General features: G+C 38.5%; 1 protein-coding gene across 2 annotated transcripts in view; it reads left to right on the top strand.

Moving 5' to 3' along the window:
• The window catches only part of ATF7 (activating transcription factor 7), a 112,726-nt gene that overhangs the window by 33,484 nt on the left and 51,582 nt on the right, over positions 1-27,660 (top strand). For both annotated transcript variants that reach the window (XM_083353674.1, XM_083353675.1), the window contains one exon: positions 2,409-2,473. In XM_083353674.1, the coding sequence (XP_083209800.1) occupies positions 2,426-2,473 (48 nt within the window). In that variant the 5' untranslated portion in view covers positions 2,409-2,425. The remainder of the gene's footprint in view (positions 1-2,408; positions 2,474-27,660) is intronic.

The following is a 27,660-nucleotide window of genomic DNA, read 5'->3' on the forward strand; positions in this document are numbered from 1 at the left end:
GATTTCTTTTTCTCAGACCTATTTTTTGGAGGATTGAGAACATTATCACCTGATGCAGTCAGCATGAACATTACAAAAAATAGTTTGCAGGCAGATGTAGTTATATACGCTCAGATACAAAAAATAATGTGCATTTAAATTAGGTGCATTTGAAACTGCACTTGCTGAAGATAGGATTCTGATTTAGCAATCAACAGTTTCCAACAAACGTAACTTCTTAAGTTAGGAAAATATATGGAAAGTTCATGAACAGTTATAGTACAACTAGTCTTCAACTTATGACCACAATTGGGAAGAGAATTTTTGTTGCTAAGCAAGGTGGTTGTCATTTTACAACTTTTAGGTGTGGGTCATGTACGTGTTTCATTTTGAGAGCGGGCAACTAAATTTCATTTTTGATGTGTGCCGTTGTGCCCACAGTAAAACAAATGACAATAAAAGTTACCTTACCTTACCTTATCTTTTCTTGCCACGTTTGTTAAATGTTAAATTAATTGTTAAATGAATGAGTTGTTAAATGAATCACTGTAATTGTTATGTGAATCTTGCGGTTGTTAAGCAAATCCAATGTTAAGCGATTTTCAGAAGTGGTTTCAAGTGGTCTGCCACTGTCTCCTTCCTAAGGCTGAGAGAAGGTAACTCCCCAAGGTCACTCAGCTTGCTTTGCCCTTAAGGTAGGACTACAACTCAAGTTCTCCTAATTTCTAGCTTGATGTCTACAGCAAACTGAGTCTCTGTAACTACGAGTAGTCCTAGACTTAAAAACCACAATTGGGACTAGAACTTCTGTCACTAGGCGAGTGAGTTGTGTCCGATTTTATGATCTTTTTTTGCTACAGCTGTTAAGCATATCACAGCAGTTACTAAATGAGTCATGCAGTTAATCCAATTTCCCCCATTGATTTTGGGAAGGTCATCGAGAGTGATCACATGATCCGAGGATGCCGCAACAACCGTAAATGCAGGCCGATTGACAAGCACCAGGGTTTTGATCGAGCGGCCGTGGGAACGCTAGGATTCCTTAAGTGCAAGGTCTGGTTGCAAGTCACTTTTTTCAGTACCATTGTAACTTCAAACGGTCACTAAAAACTGGCTGTAAGTCAAAAACCGTATTCCTCTGAAGAAATAATAGCAATTTCATTATAGTGGTTTCACTGTTAAAAAGCTGGGTGGGATGGAGGAATGATCATTTTTAAAATTTGCATAGTAGAGACTTCTTTTGATTCCACTTCTTGTTACTAAGAATAGTTTTACATGTAGTATAACAGGACTGATATTTTAAATTCTTTTACGGTGTCAGATGACAGATCATTTTTGTCATCACTCTTGCAGTTTTACCATCAGGGAGCTAAGATTACTGCTTTGAGAAAATGGAGCTTCATTCCTACAATCCTGTTAACTAATTACAGATTTGTAGTTCTCTCATATTAAAAATACTGATTCCGCATTGCGTAGAATTGAATTTATTTCTCCATAGCTTGGAGATAGAGTGTTGTGTATTGTACAGTCACCTTATAAATATGTGTGTTTATCTGTGCTGTGGCGATCACAAAAACCAAGACTGCCTACCTTCAGAAGAATAATGCATGGTATTTCATAATCCAGCTATCTTCATTCTGTGGCCAGGATTGAAGATTAAGGCCTGAAAAGCAACCTGAGTGTAGTCTAAAGCAGAACTGAGATTTTGCTAAGTTGTGCAGTATGTCTGTTTCTTGAAATACTGAAACTTTCTGTGATTCCTAAACAACATTTTTCTCACTCTGGAAGGAGTGTAGACTACTTGAAATATCAGAATGTACATAGTATCCGTGGTCCAGATGTTTTCAAGGATCTGAGTTTTTCCTCTACTTCACTATTGGGGATAGCTAAAGTGTTAAGAAAAAAAACTTCCCAATGGTAAAAACTGGAACAGAGAGACAATTTCTCAGAGAGCTGCTGAGTTGCCTCTTAACTGGATGAATTCAGGAAACTGGACCGTCATCTATCTGTCTGGAATATTTTAATCTGCATTCCTGTACAATACTGAGCAGGGGATTGGAATCAGACCTCCTTGGCCCCTTCCAACTCTATGATTCAGTGATTCTAAATAACAGTTGCGTTACTGCAGTGTGTGTGGCTTACGTCCCGCTGTCTGTGTTGCACATTTTTGTAGAAGTACTTCGGGCCCAAACTGGGAGCCAGGCAGACCTTGCTGCTCAGTATGTATCTATTCCCCCTAGAATTCCCATTGTCTTTCCTTGTCCCCACCTCCTTGCCCCAGGTGGTCTGTTCAAGCATGTCATTCATATCGATGAACTGCACTCCTAAAAAGTGCTACGCTTTTGATATTCCGACTTAAAATTCATCTTTAGCTAACCTAATTATTTTTCCCCTCCTTCCTCCATCCCTTTTTTTTTTCCCCTTTGCAGCTCAACTGTAGAAAAATATGGGAGACGACAGGCCGTTTGTGTGCAGTGCTCCCGGCTGTGGACAGGTAAGTTTACAGTATCCTCTGCTGTTAGTATATTATTATGAATCAAAGTGGCTGTTTTATCACCAAGGCAAAGAGTTTAAAGCCGACCTCTTATGTGATTGCTGGAGATAATCAGATCGGAAGATTTGCTGTGTGTAAATCCTAGTTATGAGCATGTGCAAGAGCCCTGAAGTAATGAAATTTGCCTGATATGCCTGGCCTTTTGCAGTTTTTTCTCTCTTCTTGTATCTCACATCTAGTAGTAATCACAGAACATAGAGGGAGGAAATCCTATAACTGATATCTAGATAACATAATCTGAAAGCATAATACGATTTAATAACATTTCTTGGTTTCTCCCCCCCCCCCCCAAACATATATTTATTTCTTAGGGAAAGGTTAGAATGTCTTTAAGCTTATTTTTTAAAGCGCATATTGTTCCATATCAGGATACTACATTTTCTTTTTACAATAACATTCTGTATTATTTAAAAACATACCCACCAGGATAAAAAGAGAATAAAAATAAAAATAAAAGCCTCCAAGCATATAATCTATACAAGGATACTCTTCAGCAAAATCATCTAAACATTAGCCTATTTAGTTTTAGAAACAGTATTTCAATAGCTTAAGAAAATAAGTTGACATTTGCTCCTGGATGAACACATTTATTTTTCAAATGGAGACACAAATAAATACACCTTGTTTACATTCAGAGTCTATGAGTGAAGGTTTGTACTTGCTCTGGTAATAATCTTTGCCATTAAATGGCTTCCGATGTGCACGTAGTACACTGAGATTCATATTGCAGGATGTGCAGTTTGTCCTCAACTTACAGCAGTTCATTTACTGACCGTTCAAAGTCACAACGGCACTGGGGAAAAAGTGACACGACCATTTTTCACACTCACAGCCACTGCAGTCTCCCTATGGTCACATGATCAAAATTCGGATGCTTGGCAACCGACTCACATTTATGATCATTGCAGTATTCTGGATCGATGCGATCACCTGTTGCAACCTTCTGACAAGCAAAGTCAATGGGGAAGCCAGATTCGCTTAACAACGATGCTACTATCTTAACAACTGTAGTGGTTCATTTAACAACTGTGGCCAGAAAAGGTCTTAAAATGGGGCAAAATTCACTTAACAAACGTTTCACTCAGCTGCAGCAACGTTGAGCTCCATTGCGGTCGTAAGTCAAGGACTACCTGCATATTAAAAAAATACAGGTAATCCTCAACTTATGACCACAATTGTGGACTGGAGTTTCCATCATAGGTCGTTCTCGTCATAGGTCGAGTCAGATCTGATTTCACAACAATTTTTGTGGCGGCTGTTAAGAGAATCATCCTGGTCCTTAAGTGAATCCAGCTTCCCCTGTAGCTGTTTTTTGCTAGAACTCGGCAGAGGTTCCAAATTAGGACCATATGATGCTGCTACCAGTGATAGATGTGAGCCATTGGCCAAATGCCAAATTGTGATTGTTTGACGGTGGGTGTGGTGCAATGGTTGTAATGCAAGTGCAGGCCATAACTTTGAACTGTCGTTAAACAGACAGCCGTGAGTCGAAGGCTGCTTCTAAGTCCAAAGGAATTGTCTCTGTAAGTGCTTAGCTGAAGTGCTTAATTAATGCTTAATCTGAAAAGATGCCCGTATGTGAGTGTATTGGGTTTTGTAATGAGATGCACAATTCAGTTGTTATTATGTACGCTTGTGAAAGCGAAACTACACAGCAACTCTATAAGCTCTTATCTGCACAAGTCCATTGAAATCAGCCAGACTTAATCCTGAATTAGCATCATTCAATCTGGGTAACTTGCATGGTACAACAGCTGATGTTATGCTATATTTGTAAGGCTCTGAAGTTCCTTGTGGAATGCAAAGAGATACTTACCATAGGTCAGGGGTAGGCAACCTTGGCTCTTTTATGACTCGTGGACTTCAACTCCCAGAATTCCTGAGCCATTCTGGGAGTTGAAGTCCACGAGTCATAAAAGAGCCAAGGTTGCCTACCCCTGACCTATGGTAAGTATCTCTTTGTATAGCTGGCTCAGGAATTCTGGGAGTTGAAGTCCACGAGTCATAAAATACTGCTAAGCTTGTAAGCCTCCCTGAGTCTTCGGAGAAGGGCAGGATATAAATGGAATAAAAATAAATAAATAAAATAAAAGAGCCAAGGTTTCCTACCTCTGCCATAGGTGGTCAGAGCAAGGTAAAGACCTCTATAGAGGTTTAAAACAAGTGCAACAAAATTAAAGAGATCTTGATGACCTGTTGGTCTAAATTTGAAACAAATTCTTGCTTAAAATTGTCTGGTGAACCTTTTATTAGGATCCATTTTTCTGTGCTGGTGATAAAAAATGGTATTAGAGCAGTACACTTCAGCATTTCCATAGGTCGGTTATTTTGTAATCCAGATTAACTACATTTTATCATTGCTGGATTAGTTGAACTACTACCATTTTCAGTCTTTCTGAACCATCCTATACGATCCACTGCAGATGTTGATATTTAAACTGAATAATTTTAATTAGCTGTCTTTAAGTTTGCTTCTTTTCACTTCATACTCCTGTTTTAATATTTTTCCTGATTTTTTAAATTCTTCGTTATATGTATGTTATGATTTATAATGTTAAATGAATGAGTGAAGATGAAGATTGGCCAGAAAACAGGGACTTCAGGAACAAAATAGAAATGGGATAAGTGTTGATAACTGTTGCTAAATGACTTACTTTTAAATGTGAATTATTCTTCGGTGGTTGTATGGTTGTTTTTTCTTTCCTGGCTCAGTTATGAAAGTAACCACTAGAGGCAAAAAATGTAGCACTAAAATCAATGTTATTCCATGTACTAGTAGACCTGGCTCCTGCAAAATGCTGAAGGCATAATATTTTTTTAAGTAACACATTGTATGAAATTAGCTAGAACATTGGAAGAGACCTAATCTAATCCCTTACTTGATACATTAATTCACAATTATGGCAAATCAAATACATAGTTGTTTGAAGGCCTCCATAGGACTACAATGAGTCTGTATTGCAGTTATTATAGTCAAGACTCTTCTACCACCCCAAAGGATAGTAAACCTAGTATGAAATAAACTTATGTAGATATAGGTCCCTAGAGATGCTAATTCCATAATAATGTTAATAAGTCTTTAAGGAAGAGATGGGCAATCTTTTTAATTTATTAAGAGCTGCATTTCCTCAGGGGTAATTGATATTGTGGAGATTGGATTTAAGCAATATTGAAGAAAGTGGTGTATTTCTTTTGGACACTTCCTCCCTCCCTCCCAAGCACCAGACTTCAGGGAAAGCGACAGTATCTCTTATCATATGTCTGAACTGAGAGATAGCTTTTAAACTAATCTAAAGGCCCCATATGTGCTTTCCCTTCTTTAAAAATATATGTCTCAATAATATGCTAAGTTTGCCTTGATACTTAGAGTCATGATGCTCTCCTGTAAGATTCTATTAACAAATATTAAGTTGTGGTATCTAGCAGATGTATTTTTAGTGTATCCTTTCATGCATCATGAATTTCTTGTGTATTGGAGATGAATAACTATAAGTTTGTATAAGTCTGTGTATGTCAAGGACATAAAATTATTGAAATGACAGGAAGATAATGACCACTAACATATGACTACCATATGTCCCTTAGCATTTGCAGATGTGTTCTGCCCTTTGAAATATTACGATTTTCAAATATAATGGAAGTATTTCAGAGCAACAGTCCAGTGACAAATTCATCTGTACTGAAGATCCGTTGAATTTTCCCATATTATTTCTTAAAGAAAAGCAGAAGGAAAGCCATACTGTAGCAATTTATCCTTTTTATTTCCTTTATTTGGAAATTAACTTACTACTTTTCAAAAGTGTGGCATGGTGAGGGCTCATATATGTAGGAATGATTTAAACCTGGAAAACAATTTCACTTGATTCATCAGTGTGCTCTTTTATAAAATATGACTGTACAAGGAGAGGAACTGATTCTGCCTCACGCTGTCATCTTGATGCTATAATTTTGTTTTGTTTTATTTTTGTAGTTTGGGAAATCCCAAACCAAAAAAATTACCTAGTTCTATATGGCTATTGTTCTGTACCAGCCTGCTACCGGCCCTGCAGAAAAGGCAGGGTCAACCCCTTTACAAACGGCAAGAGGCTGGAATTATGCCTGCCAAATTTATAGCTACAAAAACAAACAAGACACGAACCAAGAAACATGAGCTTTAAGAAATATGAACCATCCGAGTGGTTGCCTTCAGCAAACCAGCCCTCCCAGACATTCCCCTTATATAGAGTTCAGGGCGTGGCTTCTCTCTGCCTCCTTCCGGCGTCCTTGAACAGGGCCAGCTGTGGGTCATCTTCATCCACACTGTCAGGCTCACACAGCTGGGTCTCCGTGGTGACCAAGTGGGAGGAGCCTGGCTGAGGGCTATCATCAGCAAGATCTTCAACCCCCTCAGCAAGGTGTTCAACACCCCCCTCCTCCTCTGAGTCGTCCGACCCAACTGCCGAACCCACAGGCTGACCCTGAATCACAACTGCTATATTTGTTCATAGTGCTAAGTTGAGATTCATTTTGTTTATATTTATTGAACAAAACTGAGTTTTGCAGATGAGCAATGTAAACATGGCTTTTGCAGTCGATTTCTTGTTCATGTTCTCCATTTCCTTTGTTAGTATCACAAGAAACAGGTTAAGCACAAACACCAGAAATAGACCAGGGGGAAATATACTGATAAGCATTGTTGAAATAAGTCATGACTCATAAAACAGGTATAAATCTCTGAAAATAGCCATGAAAGCCAGCTGGATGACCTTGGGCTAGTCAGTCTCACTCTCTCAATCCAACTTACCTTAGAGGGTGGTTGGTTGTGGGGAAAATAGGAGGGAGAATATCTTCACCACTTTGAGTTATTTGTAGACATAATAAAAGCGGGATATAGATAGATGGATGGATGGATGGATGATAGATAGATAGATAGATAGATAGATAGATAGATAGATAGATAGATAGATAGATAGATAGACAGATAGACAGACAGACAGGAGTTCATCGGAAAAAGAAACTTGGGTTAGAGCCAAACATCCATAAGTTATCACAAGAAGAGTCTCAATGTGTTTTTCTTCACTTCTGCTCAGAACTGTGTTTCACCCCATGTCCAGACAAAACAACCCTATTTTGTTTTCCGTACAAATCAAAGCATTCAGAACATGCCTTTTCAGTTCAGGCATGGATCACTTGAAAACAAACTGTTAATGCATGTGCACTCCTAATGTACCCTTAAGCAGACACTGTTCTTTTTAAAAGTGAAAGCTTTCAATCAGGTTTTAGTTGTCTTTTGATTCCAATCACAATTCAATCTCTTTTATCTATAGTATATATCACATATGGTTGCTAGTAACCATAGAATTCATGATAGGCAACCCATTGGTTTGTAGTGTTAATGAACCTTCAGAAGCTTTTTTTTCTCCCTTCTTCCCCTTCACTCCTTTTTCATATGTAGCTTTGGAGGGGAAAAGTAGGGCCTGAGACCTTGGTATATCCCTGCTAGGAGTCCCAGTATCTACTGTCTTTTTGTAGATTTTATTTTTAATAGTTTTCATACTTTTTTTAAAAATAGTTAGCTATTGGGAGTTCTTGAGTATTGCTTCTGAGTATAGCATTTTAGTAAAATCATGTTTTGGTTCTGCTGATGTGCACCATTATATGTGTTCCATTGCTTATTGCTAAAAGCTTTTTATGATTTATATGGCGTTTAAGGAAAATGTAAACTTGTCTGAATATTTAGTAATTTGCCATTTAGACCCAGGATCTAGCCTGATAACTGCTTTAAACAATTTGATGTTTGTTTGTTTGTTTGTTTTAAAAAAGGCAGGTATATCCTAACTTAGAGCATGAAAGGATTCACAAAAATATCTAAATAAAAGTGGATTGTCTAAAAATTGAAGTTAAATCAAACGAATAAGCTTTTTTATTTTTTAAAAAAAATCGAACAGACAAATACAAATACATCTATTTTACCTCTGTTAATAATATGTGTGGCCTGGTAATGTTAGTGCATAGTATTATAGATAAACCAGGCATAAAACATTACTTGTAACAGCAAGTAAAATAAAGTTGAAATGGAAACTGAAAAGAAGGCTGGCAAGTTTTTACTCTTTGGTCTTGAAAGCTGGTGTTAAAATAAGTCATTTGGTATTTCAGTGCCTCTGGAATGTTGCACAAGAGTATTTTGTATATATCAGTGGCATTCCCAATTCCTCCCGTTATATTGTTTTCTGAAAAGTGCTGTTACAGTTAGGGAGGTTGATAGACTGAAATTGAATTAGGTGAAACTGCTTTCCATTCTACCCTGTAATTCAAGCTATTGGACTTTTAATGGACCTATAAACATGTTTTTTCGTTGCTAGGTCTTCAGTGACTGTTATTTTTGGATTCTGTACACGATCGCTTCCCAGCAATAAGCTTGGTGTGACACAGCTGAATGTGTCGCTTCTTCCTTTTAAAAAATCCACTGAATGTCATTAATCTATTTTTCTAAGAGGACAGGTGGCACTTCTTTCCATTCCTCCCCAGATTCCTTCTTCCACCTGGTTTCCAAGTAGTTGCTCAACAGGAATATTTCTCATAAAAGGGAGTTTGGAGAGTTAAGACTTTCTGTGGCTCAGTCAGCAGCCTCTTCTTCAGTTACATTTAGGCAGTTTCTTCTATTAACGATATGAAAAAAAGTTATAAAACTGATTCTGTGGAACAACTTTCAGGAGAAGGAAATTACAGGACAACAACAGCTGTGTATTCAGGCAAGTGGACGATTGCAAGCAAAGAAAAAAAAATAGAGAAAACGTTTAGCTAAAGGTCTAAAGTTTTTACCCCCACGTTCCTGCCAAAATCAGAACGCAGCCCCATCAAAACAGCCCATGATAAGTAAGGAGTGCAAGGATACCTGTTTGCTAATCACATTGTAAATTAGAAAAATCCAGTGGATATTATCTTTGAAAAAAATCATTGTATCTTCCCAATTGCTATTCATTTTCCACTTGCTCATACACAACACTGTATGGAAAATCAGTGTGAAATATTTTCACTAAGTTAAGATATTATTTTAGAAAAGGCTGTCATGTACGTATTTATCAAATTTATGTAGCTGCCCATGTCACCAAAGGCAATTCTGGGCAGCATAAAGGTAAAGGTAAAGGTTCCCCCGCACACGTGTGCTAGTCGTTTCTGACTCTAGGGGCCGGTGCTCATCTCCATTTCAAAGCCGCCGAGGACGTCTCCGTGGTCATGTGGCCGGCATGACTAGACGCCAAAGGCGCACGGAACGCTGTTACCTTCCCACCGTAGTGGTCCCTATTTTTCTACTTGCATTTTTTATGTGCTTTCGAACTGCTAGGTTGGCAGAAGCTGGGACGAGTAACAGGCGCTCACTCTGTTACGCGGCACTCGGGATTTGACCCGCCAAACTGCCGACCTTCTGATCGACAAGCTCAGCGTCCTAACCCACTGAGCCACCGCGTCCCTATCTGGGCAGCATACAACAGTAGATAAAACCAAAAGTATAAAAACACAAATACTAATTATTTATTATTATTATTATTTATTAAATTTGTATACCGCCCTTCTCCCGAAGGACTCAGGGCGGTGAACAGGGCATATCTTAAAACTACAAAAATACAAAAATTTAAAAAGAATTAAATTATTGCCCACAATAAAAACAATAAAAATATATATAAATATTAAAACCCTAAGTGATTCCCCATCAGGCCAGGCCAGCTTGTTCAAATAAATGGGTCTTTAACCCGCGACGGAAGGAGCGGAGATCCGGTGCCATCCGGAGCTCAACCGGCAGCTGGTTCCACAAAGCCGGAGCGCCCACAGAGAAGGCCCTCCCCCTGGGGGCCACCAGCCGACATTCTCTGACTGGAGGCACCCTGAGGAGGCCCTCTCTGTGGGAACGCACGGGGCGGAGGGGAGTTGACGCCGGCAGCAGGTGGTCCCCGAGGTATTCCGGACCCATGCCATGTAAGGACTTAAAAACCATCACTAAGACCTTGAACCTCACCCGGAAGACAACTGGTAACCAATGCAGCTCACGGAGCAAAGGTGTAACATGGGAGTACCGGGAAACTCCCAAGACAACTCTCGCGGCCGCATTCTGTACCAGTTGGAGCCTCCGAGTGGTCTTCAAGGGAAGCCCCATGTAGAGAGCATTGCAATAGTCAAGACGAGAGGTCACGAGCGCATGAGTGACCGTACACAGGGCATCCCGGTCTAGATAGGGCTGCAACTGCCGCACCAGGCGAACATGTGCGAAAGCCCCCCTGGTCACGGCTACTACATGATCTTCTAAGGTGAGCCGTGCATCAAGGAGGACTCCCAAGTTGCGAGCCCTATCTACGGGGGGTAAAGACTCACCCCCCATAGAAAGTGATGGAACGTTTTGAATGTCCCGGGATGCCGGGACATTATAATAATAATAATAATAATAATAATAATAATAATAATAATAATAATAATAATAATAATAATAATACCTTTATTGTCAAAGTACAACATGTGTACATTGAGATTATCTGAGCCTCCCCCCCCTGCTCCCTCTGCAGCCACGTTTTTGCTTTCGCTCCTTTCTCTTTCACTTACGTCGTCTCCTCCCCGGCCCGAAGACAATCCATGGAGATCCTGGAGGCCTCACTATGCAGTTCGGTATGTTACCGTATGTGACTGCTGAAATATGAAATATGAAAACCATACTAATAAATATCCTAAAACCTCAAAATAATAATAATAATAATAAAATCTCCCTCTCAACAATGGAGCCATCTAGACCAGCGTTTCCCAACCTTAGGAACTTGAAGATGCGTGGACTTCAACTCCCAGAATTCCCCAGCCAGCTGGCTGGGGAATTCTGGGAGTTGAAGTCCACGCATCTTCAAGTTCCTAAGGTTGGGAAACGCTGATCTAGACAACTCTCCAGTTCTGTGGGAGCTCCTGGTGACATCTTGAAGGCCTTTTAGAATATCAAAAGGGATGTAGCCAATCTGATTTGGGGGTGGGGGGAGGATATTCCATAAGGCTGGCATTACAGCAGAGAAGGTATGTCTCCTGGGACCCACTCAGTGTTGATTCCTAGCTGATGGTAACTGCAACATGCTTAAGGTGATTGTTCTGAAGGCTAAAAGGGGTATTTACAGCCAAAAGGGTAGCGAAGACAGTAATTCTGAAGGTGAGAAAAGGTTTTTCAGCAGCTTCAGAAAAAGGCAAAGGAAAGGGTTAGGGAGAGAGCCCAGGCCTACTGGGCATGGTGGGGTAGAGAGAAGGCCCAACTCTCCCAGATGTGGGGGGGATGGAGAGAAGTAGCCAGGGAGCTGAGCAAGTCCTCCAGGGCCATGTCAATTTTGTACACACTGGTGGGCAGGTGGATAGTTGAGACCCCGGGTGTGGGGGGTGTAGCTATAGGTGGGGGAGTTGCAGCACATCTGCAGTTATAAGGGCAGACATGCTGTCCTAAAGTGCCTAAATTTTAATCACATGGACCACAGGGATAACGTAACAGCTATAACCTGAGGCCCGGGTCCCAGCTCTCGCTGCTCGGCACCATTTATAATTTCAGACAGTCGCTGAATGAACAGTCATAATTCAAGGACTACCTGTAATTCAGTTTGAAAGTGATTTGTTTGGGAGCAATGTCAGGGAGATGCGTGCACTTATAGTAGATGAACTGTGCAGTATGAACTTCTATTAGCTCTAAATCACTAGGTGTCAGTCCACTAGTATTGTTTAGTCAAATAATGTTCCCCAGTCTTGATTGATACTTCTTAGTACACATCTTGGTATGCTTTAATTTCCCAAAATGATCTTGCTTGGTATCTAGGAAATTCTGGGAATTAAAGTCAATAACCTGGAGGGTGCCAGGTTGAGGAATGTAAAGTCTTTGTACTTTTGGATAAGTTGGAAAAAATTGCCATCTGTGAAGTAGTTCTGGTGGAAAATGTGCACCTACCATATTCTACCCTTCGGCTATACTGTTTCCACTTGAATTCTACTAGTGGTATACTATGGCTGCTGCGGTATATTTGCTTTATTACATTAAGACAAAAAATTCAAACCTTTTAGAGAGTCCAGTTTATATGATTTTTAGTACATCTTATAACAGGCCAGTGGAGAAGGTTTAGATTGTGAGTGGCCGGTGAACTTCGTGACTGAGTAGTTTTAGATGCTTTAATTCTTATGAACAAGCAGAACGTGTCAGTAACCACACTAATAAAAAAAACAGCTATCTTCTTTAAAAGTTGCCTTGAATGTGAAAAAAGTATTGAGGCAAAGCCCATTTTCTCTCTGAGATTTGTCAGGATCTAAAACTTTCACACTAAAGATAGTAGAATTGTGTTGGAATGAATCCAGAAGTCCATTGGCTGCTGTTCCTGCCTGAAATAGTATGCCTTCTGTTTTAGTTACTCAGATTGATATACCAGCTGTACCATCAAGATCTCTAAAGAAAGTGACTCCATATACCACCTTTAGAAGTTATAGTATTGTGAACTGACAGCTGGGAAAAATTTTCCTTATAGTTTGATTTAAAGCTGTTGCCATTGTAATTTTAACTTCCAGGACAGCATTATGAAGTATAGATGAGGAGGAAGGATTTTTGTTTCAAAGAAAATTGCCTATCCATTCATTTCTACCCTAGTTCTTATAATGTGTAAGTTCTCCAGAACCTCTAACCTGCATATTGACAAACCTCAGTATAAATTAATTGGAGAGCCACTTTGATCTAATGGTTAGGACACCAGGCTAGAAACCAGGAGACCATGAGTTCTAGTCCCACTTTAGGCATTAAAGCCAGCTTGGTGATTTGAGACCGGTCATTCTCTCTTTCTCAGCCCAACTCACCTCGCAGGATTGTTGTGGGGAAAATAGGAAGAGGAAGGAGTATTAGGTATGTTCATCACTTTGAGTTGTCTATAAAAAATAATAAAGGTGGGATATAAATAAATAGTTTGCTTAGTTATTACAAGAAACAAGAGTTATCAATACAGGTGTAGTTCTTGACTTGTAACTGGTCCTCGCACTTACAAACATCATAGCCATATGATCAGAATTCAGGTGCTTGGCAACCAGCTTGCATTTACAACAGCTTCAGTGTCTTGAGGATCAGGTGATCGCCATTTGCAACCTTCCTAGCTGGCTTCCAACAAGCAAGATCAATGGGGGAAGACAGATTCACTTAATAACCACATGATTCACTTTATAGCTGCAGTGATTTACTTAGCAACAGTAGCAAAAAAAAGTCATAAAATCAGATATAATTCACTTAATAATGGCCTTGCTTAGTAATGGAAATTCAGGTCCCAACTGGGATTGTAAGTCGAGGACTACCTAACGTCTGTCCTCATAGTTTTCTGGGTGGGTGGATTTCCTTGTACAAATTACTTTTATATATTGAATCTAACACAGCAGTTCAGTTCGGTGGGTAAAGTTCAGTTTTTGACCTGAACACTCCAACCATAAAAGACTAATGGTGTTGTTCACCATTATTTCTGTGGCTTGTAAAGCAGATTGTAATTTACATGTGCTTAGACAACAAAAGTCATTATTATAGCAGCAAGTACAGCATCGTAGAATTTCTAGCAAGAAGAAAAATCCTATTAAAAAAAAAACAGTCCTGTGTTTTGACTGAAAGGGTCAAATTAAATGGATCCAAATAGTCAGTTTGGCAAACATGCCAGACCTCCCTAGTGATGATTTAACATAATTTTCTAAAAACTATTTAAAATTCTCTGCATAATAAAACACACTTTCTGTAGAGGCGAGCGTGAGTTATAAACTTCAGTAGTGTCCTTAAAACCGAAAGGTGTTGACCAAAACATACACTGATGGAACCTTCTCATTAGACCGGGAATACTTGGTTGTGTGACCTATCTCAGACCTACAACAGCTATTATTAGAGGTAGGATATGGCCTACCATGGCTAAAGAAAGTTGATTCTGATGTTTGTTCCAGAAGCATCAGTGACAATTTCACTGCTTGAACAACCCATCATTGAATGCACAATTTCTAGCATGCTTGGCAGCCTTTGCAAGATGGTATTATGGTTGCCATACCTGCTCACATTGGAGGGAAATTATGCAGCATCTATGCCAACAGTGCAAATCCAAACTAGAGAAACCCAACCCCTGTTTGTTCTGTGGTCATTTCCTTTGAATGGAAGCAATGCGGGCAGAACTTCAGAATTCTGCATCAGGTTTGAAACATAAGCCAGCCTGTCTTTCTGTGCTAAAAATCTTAAGTTAAAGATTGGTCCTTACCTTGCTGTCTCAAATTAAACAGTTAATATGCATGCCTTCTTTTTACCCATTTCCTTAAAATCCAAGCATAGGACATTGTAGATAGCCTTGTAAAGTACTTAAAGTAGAAGGCTATAATTTGTCCGCTTTACTCCATGCAGCTACCAGATAGAGATACTTTTTTTATGAGCGGTACCATAATACTAGTTGCAAGGCAGAGACATTATACAGCCACCAAAGGGGAGTTGGCGAGGGGGGTGTACTTGGAATATTTCACTTTTTAACACTTACCACAAATCATTGCTTAGATGCTGATCGCATGACTACTTTTATGTCAACCATTTCCTCAAACAATTGTCTGCTTTTTAAATCTATCCCTTGGACAATTTATTCCCCCTTAAGTCACCGGTCCTAAGTGTGTCCGCCTGTAGAACAACCAAGAAATCGAAAGTTCAGAACCTGAATCAGACGGCACAATATCTTCCCCCTCTTGGGGCTTTATTACATCCTCTTATCTTGTCTTATAATAGAAATAATGTTTATGGCACTAAAGGCTCGGCTTCACTTGGCATTTAACCAGCCTCGAAAGTTGTTTATTGCTTTGTATGCTCTGCCACTATAACCATTATCCCTTAAATCTCTATTCTTTGGTAATATATGATCCAGCAAATGGCTTCTCTGATTGGCTAAACATGGCATGACACTAAGGTGTATTTTATAGCTGGTATAATGCAAACCTATATAGATTACTTTGGTCAACAAGCACTTGTATTAAAAAGGAAAGGTGGCCTTGGGAGGTGCCTCTTTCCCCCCCCCACCCCCCCAAACCTTTTAAGTCAAAAGCTGTTCTTGCTGCCTTTGACTTCATACCAGCAAATGAAAAGGTTGCAGGAAAGGCCTTCTTTTGCACATTGCTGCATTTTCCCCTTCCTGTAAGTGCTTTCCTATGTTGGTGGCCCCTGAAGGTTGGTTCCTTCTACAAACTTCCTTTCAGATAGTTTTGTGGAAAATATAAAAAGGTAAAGGTAAAGGTTCCCCCGCACATGCATGCTAGTCGTTTCCGACTCTAGGAGCCGGTGCTCATCTCCGTTTCAAAGCCGAAGAGCCAGCGCTTGTCCGAGGATGTCTCCGTGGTCATGTGGCCGGCATGACTAGACGCCAAAGGCGCACAGAACGCTGTTACCTTCCCACCGTAGTGGTCCCTATTTTTCTACTTGCATTTTCACGTGCTTTTGAACTGCTAGGTTGGCAGAAGCTGGGACGAGTAACAGGCGCTCACTCTGCTACGCGGCACTCAGGATTCGACCTGCCAAATTGCCGACCTTCTGATCGACAAGCTCAGCGTCCTAGCCCACTGAGCCACCGCGTCCTTTGTGGAAAATATACATCCAGTGAATTTTTCTGTCCTGTAAATATCAGCTGCAAGTGAATAAATAACACAAAAATGATTAAATACTCTCAAAGAAAGGGTGCTTCTTTGTATTTTAAAACACATTGCTCGCAGGAAAAAAATGCTATGGAATATATTTCACAGAAAGATTGTCCAGTGCCAGCTGTGTGTTCCTTACACTCGAGGCAGATTCTCTTGGGAAGGATAGTCAAGGCTCTAGGCCCTAGGGAGACGCCTTTAATTCATGTTTAAAGAAAATGCCAATCCTTTCATGCCTCTCTTTTTATGAAGTCCATTTTTCACTTTTGCCTTAGTTGCTATTGCTGGGATCTCATCCCCTGGAAGGCCAGTCTTATTGCTCAATGTATTCAGTTGCTCCGTTTTTGCATACAGGAGTACAGTTTAGATAAGTAAGGTTGCACAACACAATAGTTTGTTCAACAAACCATGTTGTTGGGTTGTTTTTTAATAAAATAAAATAAAAATAAGATCTTAATATGTGTACCAGCTCCATGTGGGTTCTAACTGCTCAGGTGCTTATTTTTGTATTGGGCTTTGATGTGTGAAGATACAACATCTCTGTGTCTTCTCTACAATAAAGTGGGTTGATCATTAGGAGAAGAGTAGCACCTATTTGAGGAATTTCCCAACCATGAAAGCTTATTTCGTTTGTCCTTTGTTATTTATCTAAACAATTAGCATAGATTTTTTTTTCATCTCAGGGATTAAGTACTTGTATCTGCTGATTTGTGTGGTTTTTTTTATTATGTTAGATGATACAGAAATCTACTATTTTGTTAAAATTCTATTTTGCTAAAGGAAGGTATATAAATCAACGTATTGGTGTTGATTAGATCAGTCAGTGGTTAGATATAGATCTGATGCATAAATAACATCTTCAGTATCTATATATCTTAGCACCCTATAGTAAATTCCTGCTGGCCTGAAGGAAACACCTTCAGGTGATTTAAAAGATCCATATATTTTAATTGAAACAAATGTTAATTTGGATTCATCTAGGGAGATTCATGAACTACAATAGTTCATGTGGAATTTTTAAATTATTTATTTTTGTAACTAATAACTTTTGTGAGTTGACAGGCCCAAATATATCAGTTGATTTCACTATGTCTTTGTTCACTAGATTTTCCTACCACAATTTAGACATTTCTGATGCACAAAGAAAGTAAACCATTTAAATCTTTTTCAGCCCATTATTGTGAAAGCAACATCTGCATCTTGGAAACTGCAGAAGTCTAGCTCTTACAAATTGAACCCTAAATCATGCATGCATACTATGTAGCTTTGCCAGTGTTGTTAAATCACTTTTCCCAGCAGCATTCAACAACAAAATCAATAATAAGACATAACATTCGGTAACAGCTAATGGCTATAGCAAGGTAACATCTTCCTGATATCTACATGGCCACATTTATGCTTGGTTTTTTAATAGTACAGAGCTGATGTAGAATAAGGAGAGAATAAGGAGAGAATGCATTTAGGCAGGAAAAATCAAATGCACAGTTATAGTATAGGTGGTACCTTGCTCGATAGTAGTAACTGTGAGAGGGATCTCGGAGTCCTAGTGGACAATCACTTAAATATGAGCCAGCAGTGTGCTGCAGCTGCCAAAAAAGCCAACACAGTGCTAGGCTGCATTAACAGAGGGCTAGACTCAAGATCAAGTGAAGTACTAATACCATTTTACAATGCCTTGGTAAGGCCACACTTGGAATACTGTATCCAGTTTTGGTCACCATGATATAAAAAAGATGTCGAGACTCTAGAAAGAGTACAGAGAAGAGCAACAAAGATGATTGGGGGACTGGAGGCTAAAACATATAGGGAACGGTTGCTGGAATTGGGTATGTGTAGTTTAACAAAGAGAAGGGTGAGGGGTGACATGATAGCAGTGATCCAATATCTCAGGGGCTACCACAAAGAAGAGGGAGCCAAGCTATTCTCCAAAGCACCTGAAGGGAGGACAAGAAGCAATGGATGGAAACTAGTCAAGGAGAGAAGAAACCTAGAACTAAGGAGAAACTTCCTGACAGAACAATTAACCAGTGGAACAACCTGCCTCCAGAAGTGGTGAATGCTCCAACACTGGAAGTTTTTAAGAAGAGACTGGACAGCCATTTGTCTGAAATGGTATAGGGTTTCCTGCCTTAGCAGGGGATTGGACTAGATGACCTCCAAGGTCCCTTCCAACTTCTTCTTCTTCTTCTTCTTCTTCTTCTTCTTCTTATTCTTATTATTATTATTATTATTATTATTATTATTATTATTATTATTATTATTATTATTATTATTATTATTATTATATACTATACAGGGCATTTACAAAAAGAGGAGAAGGTCAAAGAACATGAGGTTGACCCAGAAAAGATGGAGAGACATCAAAGACATACTACAACAGAGACAAATAACAATGGTTCAGGCCACCAGAAATTGCAAGAACTAAAACTTTATATCTCTGTCAACACCCAAAGTAGTAAAAGAGGAAGAAGATGGAAGTGATTTGCCATTACTTTATTCTGGAATGGTTTATCAGCATTCTAGTCTGCAACTCTGGGATTCTTTGGTTTCCTATTCATTTCCTAATCAGATTTTACCTTGCCTAGTTTTTAACAAGATCAGTCAAGCTTTGCTCATTGTTGGGACGTTAAGTGACATGAGGCTGGATTTATTATAAGGTTTCCTTTTATGATCAACACTTTAAAATCAGTAATTGATCAGTATGTATATGGAGATTCTCAGTCATCCAGGTAATGGTTGTGCCAAAGGTGCTTTTTCAAGAGGCAACTGGACTTTCTTGGTTTTTCCTTGAAGACCTTTTGCTTCTCATCCAAGAAGCTTCTTCAGAACTCATTCAAGAAATGTCTTGGATGAGAAGCTCATCCAAGAAGCTTCTTTAGAATTTAGAAGTGAAACAACTTCAAGAAAAAACAAAGAAAGTCCAATTGCCTCTGGAAAAAGCACCTTTGGGATAATTGATCAATAGTTATCTGGAATGCTCTTTCTCACATTCTTTGGTTATCTTCGAAAAGGTTTTACATTAATCAGGTTATTTAATTAGTTAGAAGCACAGTATATTAAGCTTTTAGTTGCTGCTACTTAATTTGGCATACAGTATTTTTGTTGTTTTAATTATTTGTGGTTTTAGAAATTGATATGCACATGTAATGAATTCTTAAAGTCTAATCTGCTTTCAAAGGTGTTTTTTTGGTCATAGAAAGTGGACTGTGACTCTATTAAAATTTTCCCCTTTAAATTTAACTCAGAAGCAATTCTATTGTAAGTGCGAATATATGCTAATTTTTTAATAATAATTTGAAAAGTCATCTGAAGCCAGCAGCCATTTATTTTTTAACATGCCTATAATTTAGAAATGGCTAAACTAGTTTAAACCAAATTGGATAATAAAGAAAAACCTCCTGGGCTGAGCTTCTGTATGCCAGGTTCTACCCTAGAATGGATTTTTATAACCCATTTATAAACCCCTTAAAAATTAGTCTTTAAAATGGAAATGTTGACAGACCTTTAACTACAAAAGCACAATAATGTGTTCTCTACTCTAAAACATAATTAAAGGCTTAAATATTATTTAATAGCCACACTTCCAGAAATCTGAAAGCTAAGACATTCTCATAATAAGGATTCATTGCAGAGTGTAAGAACTCATTGAATCCAACATGCTGTGACCTAGGAGCACATGTATATGTCTGTCAAATGTAAATTACACAGTTCTGCAGACCCCTTCCTCTTCTAAATCCTTTTGAAATCATGTTTTTGGGGTGCAGTGACCCAAAAACCTTAATCTATAATCTGAGGAAATGTGAGCGTATAGGACTAGGTTGTCAGTGAGAGTCCTTCCATGATGATAGGTCATTGTCTACCATTGGCTTGATTGGTAAGTCTGTTAGCTTTCATCCAGAAGGGTTGAGGTAGATACTTATTAAAGGAAATCTGAGTATTGCAGCTTATTAAGGGCAGGCAGCTGACCCTTCTTCTTTCCTTTCAGATACCTGCTACTGCTTGGTCTCAAAGGGAAGCTCAAGGGGGAGCTCATGGAAAAGGAGAGGAGAGTTATACTAATCAATCGAATGATTAATTAATGGCAGGGAATCCTAATTCAGGATCTTTAGTCTCTTCCAATTCTCAATCTATAACCCTGTTCCTTGTTTATAATTCAAAATGCAAGCTACTAAAAGCCCCACCCCACCCCACCCCGCAATCAAATGTGTTTATATCTATGGACAATTATCCTTGGTTTGGAATGAATATCCGAGAGAAAGGGCACAGCGTTGTGTCCTTCCTCAGGCAAGTGAATACCAGCTGTATGTTAATCAAATAATGAAGCTTATCACTTTATTCTGTCCCCAGTTTCAGTGGATAATTTAAGCAGGCTGGATATGGATAATCACATATAAAAATGTGATTATAATGCAGATTTGATATGGAAACTGATTTGGTGCAATAGAAAGCAGTACTTCTCAATAATCTTTAACATCTGCCTGCAGTGTGGACCTTAGAAGTAACACTTTTTTATTTTAGCATTTTACCCCTTTTTTCACATGCCATTATGAATAATTAGTCCAGTGCTTTAATGGGAAAAGTAGTAAATTAATGTTATAAAATCCACAGGAATAACTCAGTAATCCTCAGCCACTTTTACTTTTAACTCTTCCCATAATGTTCTTAGTAAAATAACTAAGAGCTGCCACCAACTGCAAAGGGAATTGTCTTCCCAGTTGCCATCAAAATAGACACCAAAGAAATCCCCAAAGTGCTTTTTCACGAGGCAACTGGATTTTCTTTTTGTTGTTGTTTTTTAAGACATTTCACTTCTCATCCAAAAAGCTTCTTCAAGCTCTGACTAGATGGTGGGGAATGGAAGGATTTAACTTCTTGCAAACAGCTGGTCATTTGCATTCAAAGGTTTATTCTCAAGTTTTAGCCTCAAGTCTACATGGCTGTTACAATCTGATTGTAGTAAGTTAGAGCAGCTTGGATAATAATAATAATAATAATAATAATAATAATAATAATAATAATAATAATAATAGGCATGGCTTAAGATGGGAACCATCAAGAAAGAAACGGGAGGCTTAATACTGGCTGCTCAAGAACAAGCACTACAAACTATGAAACCATGAAAGCAAAGATACAAAAATCTACTGACAATCCAAATTGCTGACTTTGCAACAACAAAGTTGAAATTGTTTCACATCTAATATGTGAGTGCAGCAAAATTGTGCAAACTGATTACAAAGCTAGACATGACCAAGTTGGTAAATTAATCCACTGGGCATTGTGTAAAAAATATGACTTGTCGTGGGAACATAGGATGGAAAAAGTTGTTGAGAATGAGAGGGTGAAGATCTTGTGGGACTTTCGAATACAGACATATCGCCATTTGGAACACAACACGTCAGATATCACAGTTGTAGAGAACTGAAGCGTACAACTGATTGATATCGTTGTACCAGGACATGCCAGAGTTGAAGAAAAAGAAAAAAGTACGAAATATTGCGACCTGGCTATCGAAACTGTGCGATTATGGATGGAATGTGTAACAGTGATACCCATTGTCATCAGGGCACAGGGAACTATGTCCAAAAACTTTGCAACATACATCAAGAAACTGCAGCTTCCTGCAATAACCCCAGCAGTGCTACAAAAAACTGCACTACTTGGAACATCTTACATTTTAAGGAGATATCTGGTTGATATGTAGGATGCTGGCAGCAACCCATGTCAACCATTAGTGCCAGTCAATTTGAGTGTTCAGTTGACTGAGTTTCATGTTTTATGAATAAAAGTTTTATATAATAATAATAATAATAATAATAATAATAATAATAATAATAATAATAATAATAATAATAATAATAATAATAGTTGGAAGGGATCTTGGGGGTCTTCTAGTCCAACCCCCTGTAGGCAGGAAACCCTACACCCTTTCAGACAAATGGCTGTCCAGTCTCTTCTTAGAAACTTCCAGTGTTGGAGCATTCAGAGCTTCTGGAGGCAGGTTGTTCCACTGATAAATTGTTCTAACTGTCATGAAATTTCTCCTTAGTTTTGGGTTGCTTCTCTCTTTGGTTGGTTTCCATCCGTTGCTTCTTGTCCTGCCTTCGGGTGCTTTGGAGAATTTCCTTGTGTGCAATTAATTGAGTTGTAGAGGTGTCTACTGTGCCTCACCTGCAGCACCCGTAGAAACCTCATGAAGATTTTGCATGCTATCGTTTTGCAAATTAGAAACAGCAAGTACTGAACTTCAGCCAATGAAAGAATGTACAATTATATAAGAAGCTTATAAAACTCTGAATAGTGCATGTTGCAACAAGCATAGGGGCACAGCAGTGGCCATTTCTAATTCAGCTGATTTTGAAAAGGTATGTCGCACCTCTATAAAATAGCCATCTGTTTAGTGTACCAGTTTAGTGTACCGGTTTTGTACACTAAATGTATGGTACACATTTGTACTATATTGGCATATCGGTTTGATATAGTGGTTAAAGGCATCGGGCTAGAAACTGGGAGACTGTAAGTTCTACTTCCAGCTGGGTGACCTTAGGCTAGTCACTTTCTCCCAGCCCTAGGAAGGAAGCAATAGCAAAACACTTCTGAAAAAAAACTTGCCAAGAAAACCACAGGGACTTGTCCAGGCAGTCTCCAAGAATCAGACATGATTGAAAAGAAGAAGAAAAAAGTATTGCATCTCTATAAAAATGCATACATTAAATGCCCTATTGCCTTCAAGAAATCCAAGTTTACAAATCCAGCTCTAAATTCAACTTGGCATTTGTCATAGTTTTGTTTCCTCAGAAATTAGGGTGCTTTTCCTGATTTTCTGCCCTTCTTTTCTCGCGTGCAGTTTCTGAGAAATGTTGTCAACCTGTTTTGTCAGGCTAAATATGCACTCCTGCTATCCCTGGCATTTCAGAAGTCATAGAATACAGCAGGGGTCTTCAAACTTGGCCCTTTTATGACTTGTGGACTTCAACTCCCAGAATTCCTCAGCCAGCAAGTCATAAAAGGGCCAAGTTTGAAGACCCCTGGAATACAGTGACTTTCCCACCCCTGCAGTATAAGGGAAATTGTTCTTTTTGGAGTCAGAAATCCAACTCCACCTAACCTATCCTCCCATCCCATGCCCACTCCAGCAAATATTAAAGCCTCTGTAGTCCTTAATGTTTATGATGTGAAGAGTGTGGAAAAAGAAAGAATACATGGGCATTTGTGTAGGTATACCAACTGGATCCCTACACCTACAAAATGGGAGTGTGGAGTAACATCATTCTGGAGCTAATCAGTGGAATATAATTTGTTACCAGTGGGACAAAAACGTTTAACCAACCAGCAGCAAATAAGGTTAAATTAATTGTTACCTGACTTGCTGAGTTTATGCTATGATTCCTGGGAGTTCTGTAATCAAATGGTAAGGTCTCTTTCTTAAGTTGCAGTAATTGAGAATATAGCTGTTTTAAAATCATTTCGGAATCTTAGGAATCTTGGCTCTTATATTCCGTTGCAGACTTGGTGGATACATAACAGAATTACAGCAATGCTTAGAACACTGCTGTGATCAGATTAGAAAGCGCTTAATCAGACATTTTTGCGAATTCATAGAGGCTTTTTCAAAACAAATGTGTTCAGGCTTGAGAAAAAAAATTGCTTTGGTATGACTCTTCCTGCATAATGAATAAGCGAATTTGGCTTTTCACATAAGGCAGAGTTTTGTTATTATACATACTAGCAACAGAGCATGACCAGAAATTTTATATAAATACACATTTGCATTCCTACTTCTTGTCTGAAAGTATTCAAAAACCTTTCACCAACTGCATCTGTGCAGGACCTCTGAAACCCAGCCAACTGCTGTAAAGCATGTAACAACATGGAAGGGCCTCCAAGATATTTTTGGCCATGCATACCACATCAGAAATCTCATAAGTGAAAAGTTCAACGAGGTCTTTATTTTTACAAGGATGAGAGGGAATTCGCCCCATAGGTCAGTGCAGATTGAGTTTTTATGTGTCTTTTGTTTTCTGTAGTTATTTGAAAATAGCTGTTTAAACAATTTCTTTCCCATTTAGGAGTATGCCCCTGCTGCTTTATTTTTTGATTTTGTTCTTCAGTATAAAGAAACATATTCGCTTCTGTTCAGGCTGTCAGGGTTATTATACTTTTAAAAATACTTGTTCTGATTAGGGCTGGTCCTTTGTAAGCACATTTAGACACATTTCTAATGCCCTTTTAAAATTTGGTGGGAAAAGAAGGAAAGATAAATACAGATTGCTGTTAAATGTCTAGATGTAGATTAATTCAACTATATATCTTTTTGAACAATTTGTTATTAAAAATGATTCTACAAAGATTTTAAAAAACTACAGAAATGTAGAAGAAGAAATAGAAAAAGATTGTAAAAGGGTAAGAGAAAAAGTGAAAAATAACAAAATAGCAAGAAAAAGATACTTTTTTATTATTGGTGGCCATGTTTTCATCAAAATTATTGTAATTTGTATTTCTGGATTGATTTTATTTTATTATGATTGGTCGCAATTTTCTCGAAATTGTTCTGCGCTGAGTTGGCCGTGGCAAGTTGTCCTATTCCGGTTATAAACATAGTAATCTCCGCCCTCCCATATTGCATATTATAGTTCCCTTCTTCCCATAAAAATGCTTTTTAATCAATAAATCTCAAAAGTTAGCAGTTCATTTTTTATCCATTTCCAACAGTTTATAAGGATTTCCCAAACTCAGCCCTCTTCACGATCTATTACTCCATTATAGTGTTTCTGTAGTCTTCCATCTTTGGCCATATAAAACCAATTCTCCCTAAACTTTTTTAGTTGGGTGTCCATAAGTCTTAATAACAGAAGTTCCAGTTTCATCCGAATGTTAATTTTTTAGAACTCTCTGAATCACCATGTATTTGTATGCAATATCTTTTCACTTTTTCACAAGTCCATCATGCATGATAAAATGTTCATTCATGTTTTTCACATTTCCAACAGTGATTAAAAGTATCTTTATACATCTTAGACCAGAGCTCCCCAAACTTTCCAGGATGGCGGCCCAGAGGGAAAGGGAGGAGCAGGGATATGTACGCATACACACGTGTGCAAAATGAGTGCACACACAGCAGCGGCGCTCATGCGTGCGGGCCGCATGCACACACAGTGATGATGGTGGCGGCGCTGGTGCCCGTGCACATGTGCAAACAGGCCACTAGCACCTGTGCAAATGGGGCCGGTAGCACTTCCGCAGCGGCACTAGGACAAGTGGGGAGGGTGCCAGCCATTCCCGCAGTACCGGGCTGTGGCCCACAGGTTGGGGACCCCTGTCTTAAGACAATTTGACTTGTTTCGTAAACTCAATATCATTTTTTTAAAAAAATTCTTTTAAATTGTAAGACTGTGAATTTCAGACCTTTCAACCACATTCCCTCCAATTGATCCATTTGAATATTATAATCAAAGTTCCTGGCCCATTTTACCATACATTATTTAACTTTGCCTTCCTCCATTTTAAATGTCAGCAAAGGTTTATACATTTTTGCAATCACATATTCACCATTTTATCTAATTCGTTTTCAAATTCTGTTTTTAATACATTCTGTTCTTGATGCTTTTTTATCTGTATTAAATCTTAATTGTGCATATGAGAATCATTGAAAACTAAATCCCTCTGAGGTCAATTGTTTTCTCAATTTCATCTTAAGCTCCCCTTTTTCCTGTGCTAGCAAGTCTTTATATGTTAACCACTTGTCATTGCCCATTGTTCTTTTCTATAAAATCCTTCTTGAGCTGAAGCCAACAAAGTCTGGGTTTGTATATCTAGTCCACATTCGTAGTACAGTATAGCATTCCTAACATAATGATTTTTAAAATGTAGGTTTACTTTATCATACCTAGTTATAACTACATCTCTCATCTTACCTTTCACCTAGATTTCTAAAATAACCTAGGGAGAAGACTTTAAAAATAGTTTGATTAGTAGATGTGCTTTAGTTGGGATGCGATATTTTAAATAAGGAATTATTATTTTTCTCCCCCAAGCAAATGAGTTAGGAGGGAGACCCCCATCACACATTTCAAGCTTGCAGTGACAGTTGGTCAGACTGCAGGAAGAGTTCTCTTCAGCCAAAGACTTGCGTAGATCAAAACATTAGATTTCTCATCTGTTTTTGCCAAGGGTTCTTAATGATCTCACAATTAAGCTATTATCATATCAAACCAGTCAGGAGAATACCTTGTTCTGAATTCATTACGCCCACCAACCTGTAATTTTGTTTCATCTTTCTGCTATTTTGCCCCCTGCCTATGCTTCCTCTCATAATATTTCTTCTGAAATCTTTAGAAAGTGCGTAAAATAAAAAAAATGTGTACCTAAATAATATATTTTTATATTATATTTTTTCAATAATAAATATTCCATTTTTATTACTTATTCCTTCTATGTTTAAATTATGAATTGGTTATGCATTATGTTATTAAGTGTCTTTCTTAAGGGATGTTTGTTACGAGAAGCAGCCAATATTGTTAGTCCTCTGTTCTATGACAACTTCTTATGCTGCCAGAAGTCAAGACAGTTTCTAGAGAAGACTCTATGTGGGTTTTCTCCTGATTGCCATCCTTTTGTTTTATTTATGAAAGATGCATGTTGCTTCTAGCCTGTTGTCTATTGCTTGTTGAGGAAAGAAAAGGAGTTAATTATCCGATTGCGAATTCTAACTTCATTTCCATCTTCCATCTGCCCATATTGGAAGGAGATAAGCTATACTACTGGGTTTAAGCCTTAGGCAAATGGTGCCTTGAAGTATCTCTATCGGAGATGAAAATTTCAGTTTTGGAGTGGGAAGCTTTTAATATTTTCCACTTTAACTTTCCAAATTTTGCTTAATTGGTTTTGAATTAAACTCTTTAAGAAAGGAGACATAGTTTTAAAACTCCATCTTAAAGCATTGGCTCCCATCTGACTCACAAGTAAATGGCCAAGTAATGCTGAGGCTGCCAGGGCTTTTTCTCTTGACACTTGGTGGACACGGCGGACTATTATGCTATGAAAGTTCTTAAATTACTTAAGACAAAATAGAACAACTGACCTGTAAACCTCTGAATACATCATGAACCACTGGATGAGAATTCCTGATTTAGTAACCATTCTAACTTACAACAGTGCTGAAAAAAGTGACAACCGATCCTGGCACTTACAGCATCCCCATGGTCACATGATCAAAAGTCAGGTGTTTGGCAACCGGTGTGTATTTATGGTCTTGTGAATGCCATTTTGCAATCTTCCCAGCTTCCAAAAACATAGTCAACTTGGGAAACCAGATTCACTTAACGATTGCACAATTCACTTAATGATTAACTGATTTGCTTAACAATTATTACAAAAAAAAAGTTTGTAAAATCAGGCATGACTCACTGAACAATCGCCTAGCCTAGCAACAGAAATTCTGGTCCCAGTTGTGACTGTAAGTTGAGGTCTACCTGTATTCTTACTTG

Source organism: Vipera ursinii (assembly GCF_947247035.1).
Source record: "Vipera ursinii genome assembly, chromosome: 2".
NCBI classification, from domain to species: domain Eukaryota; kingdom Metazoa; phylum Chordata; class Lepidosauria; order Squamata; family Viperidae; genus Vipera; species Vipera ursinii.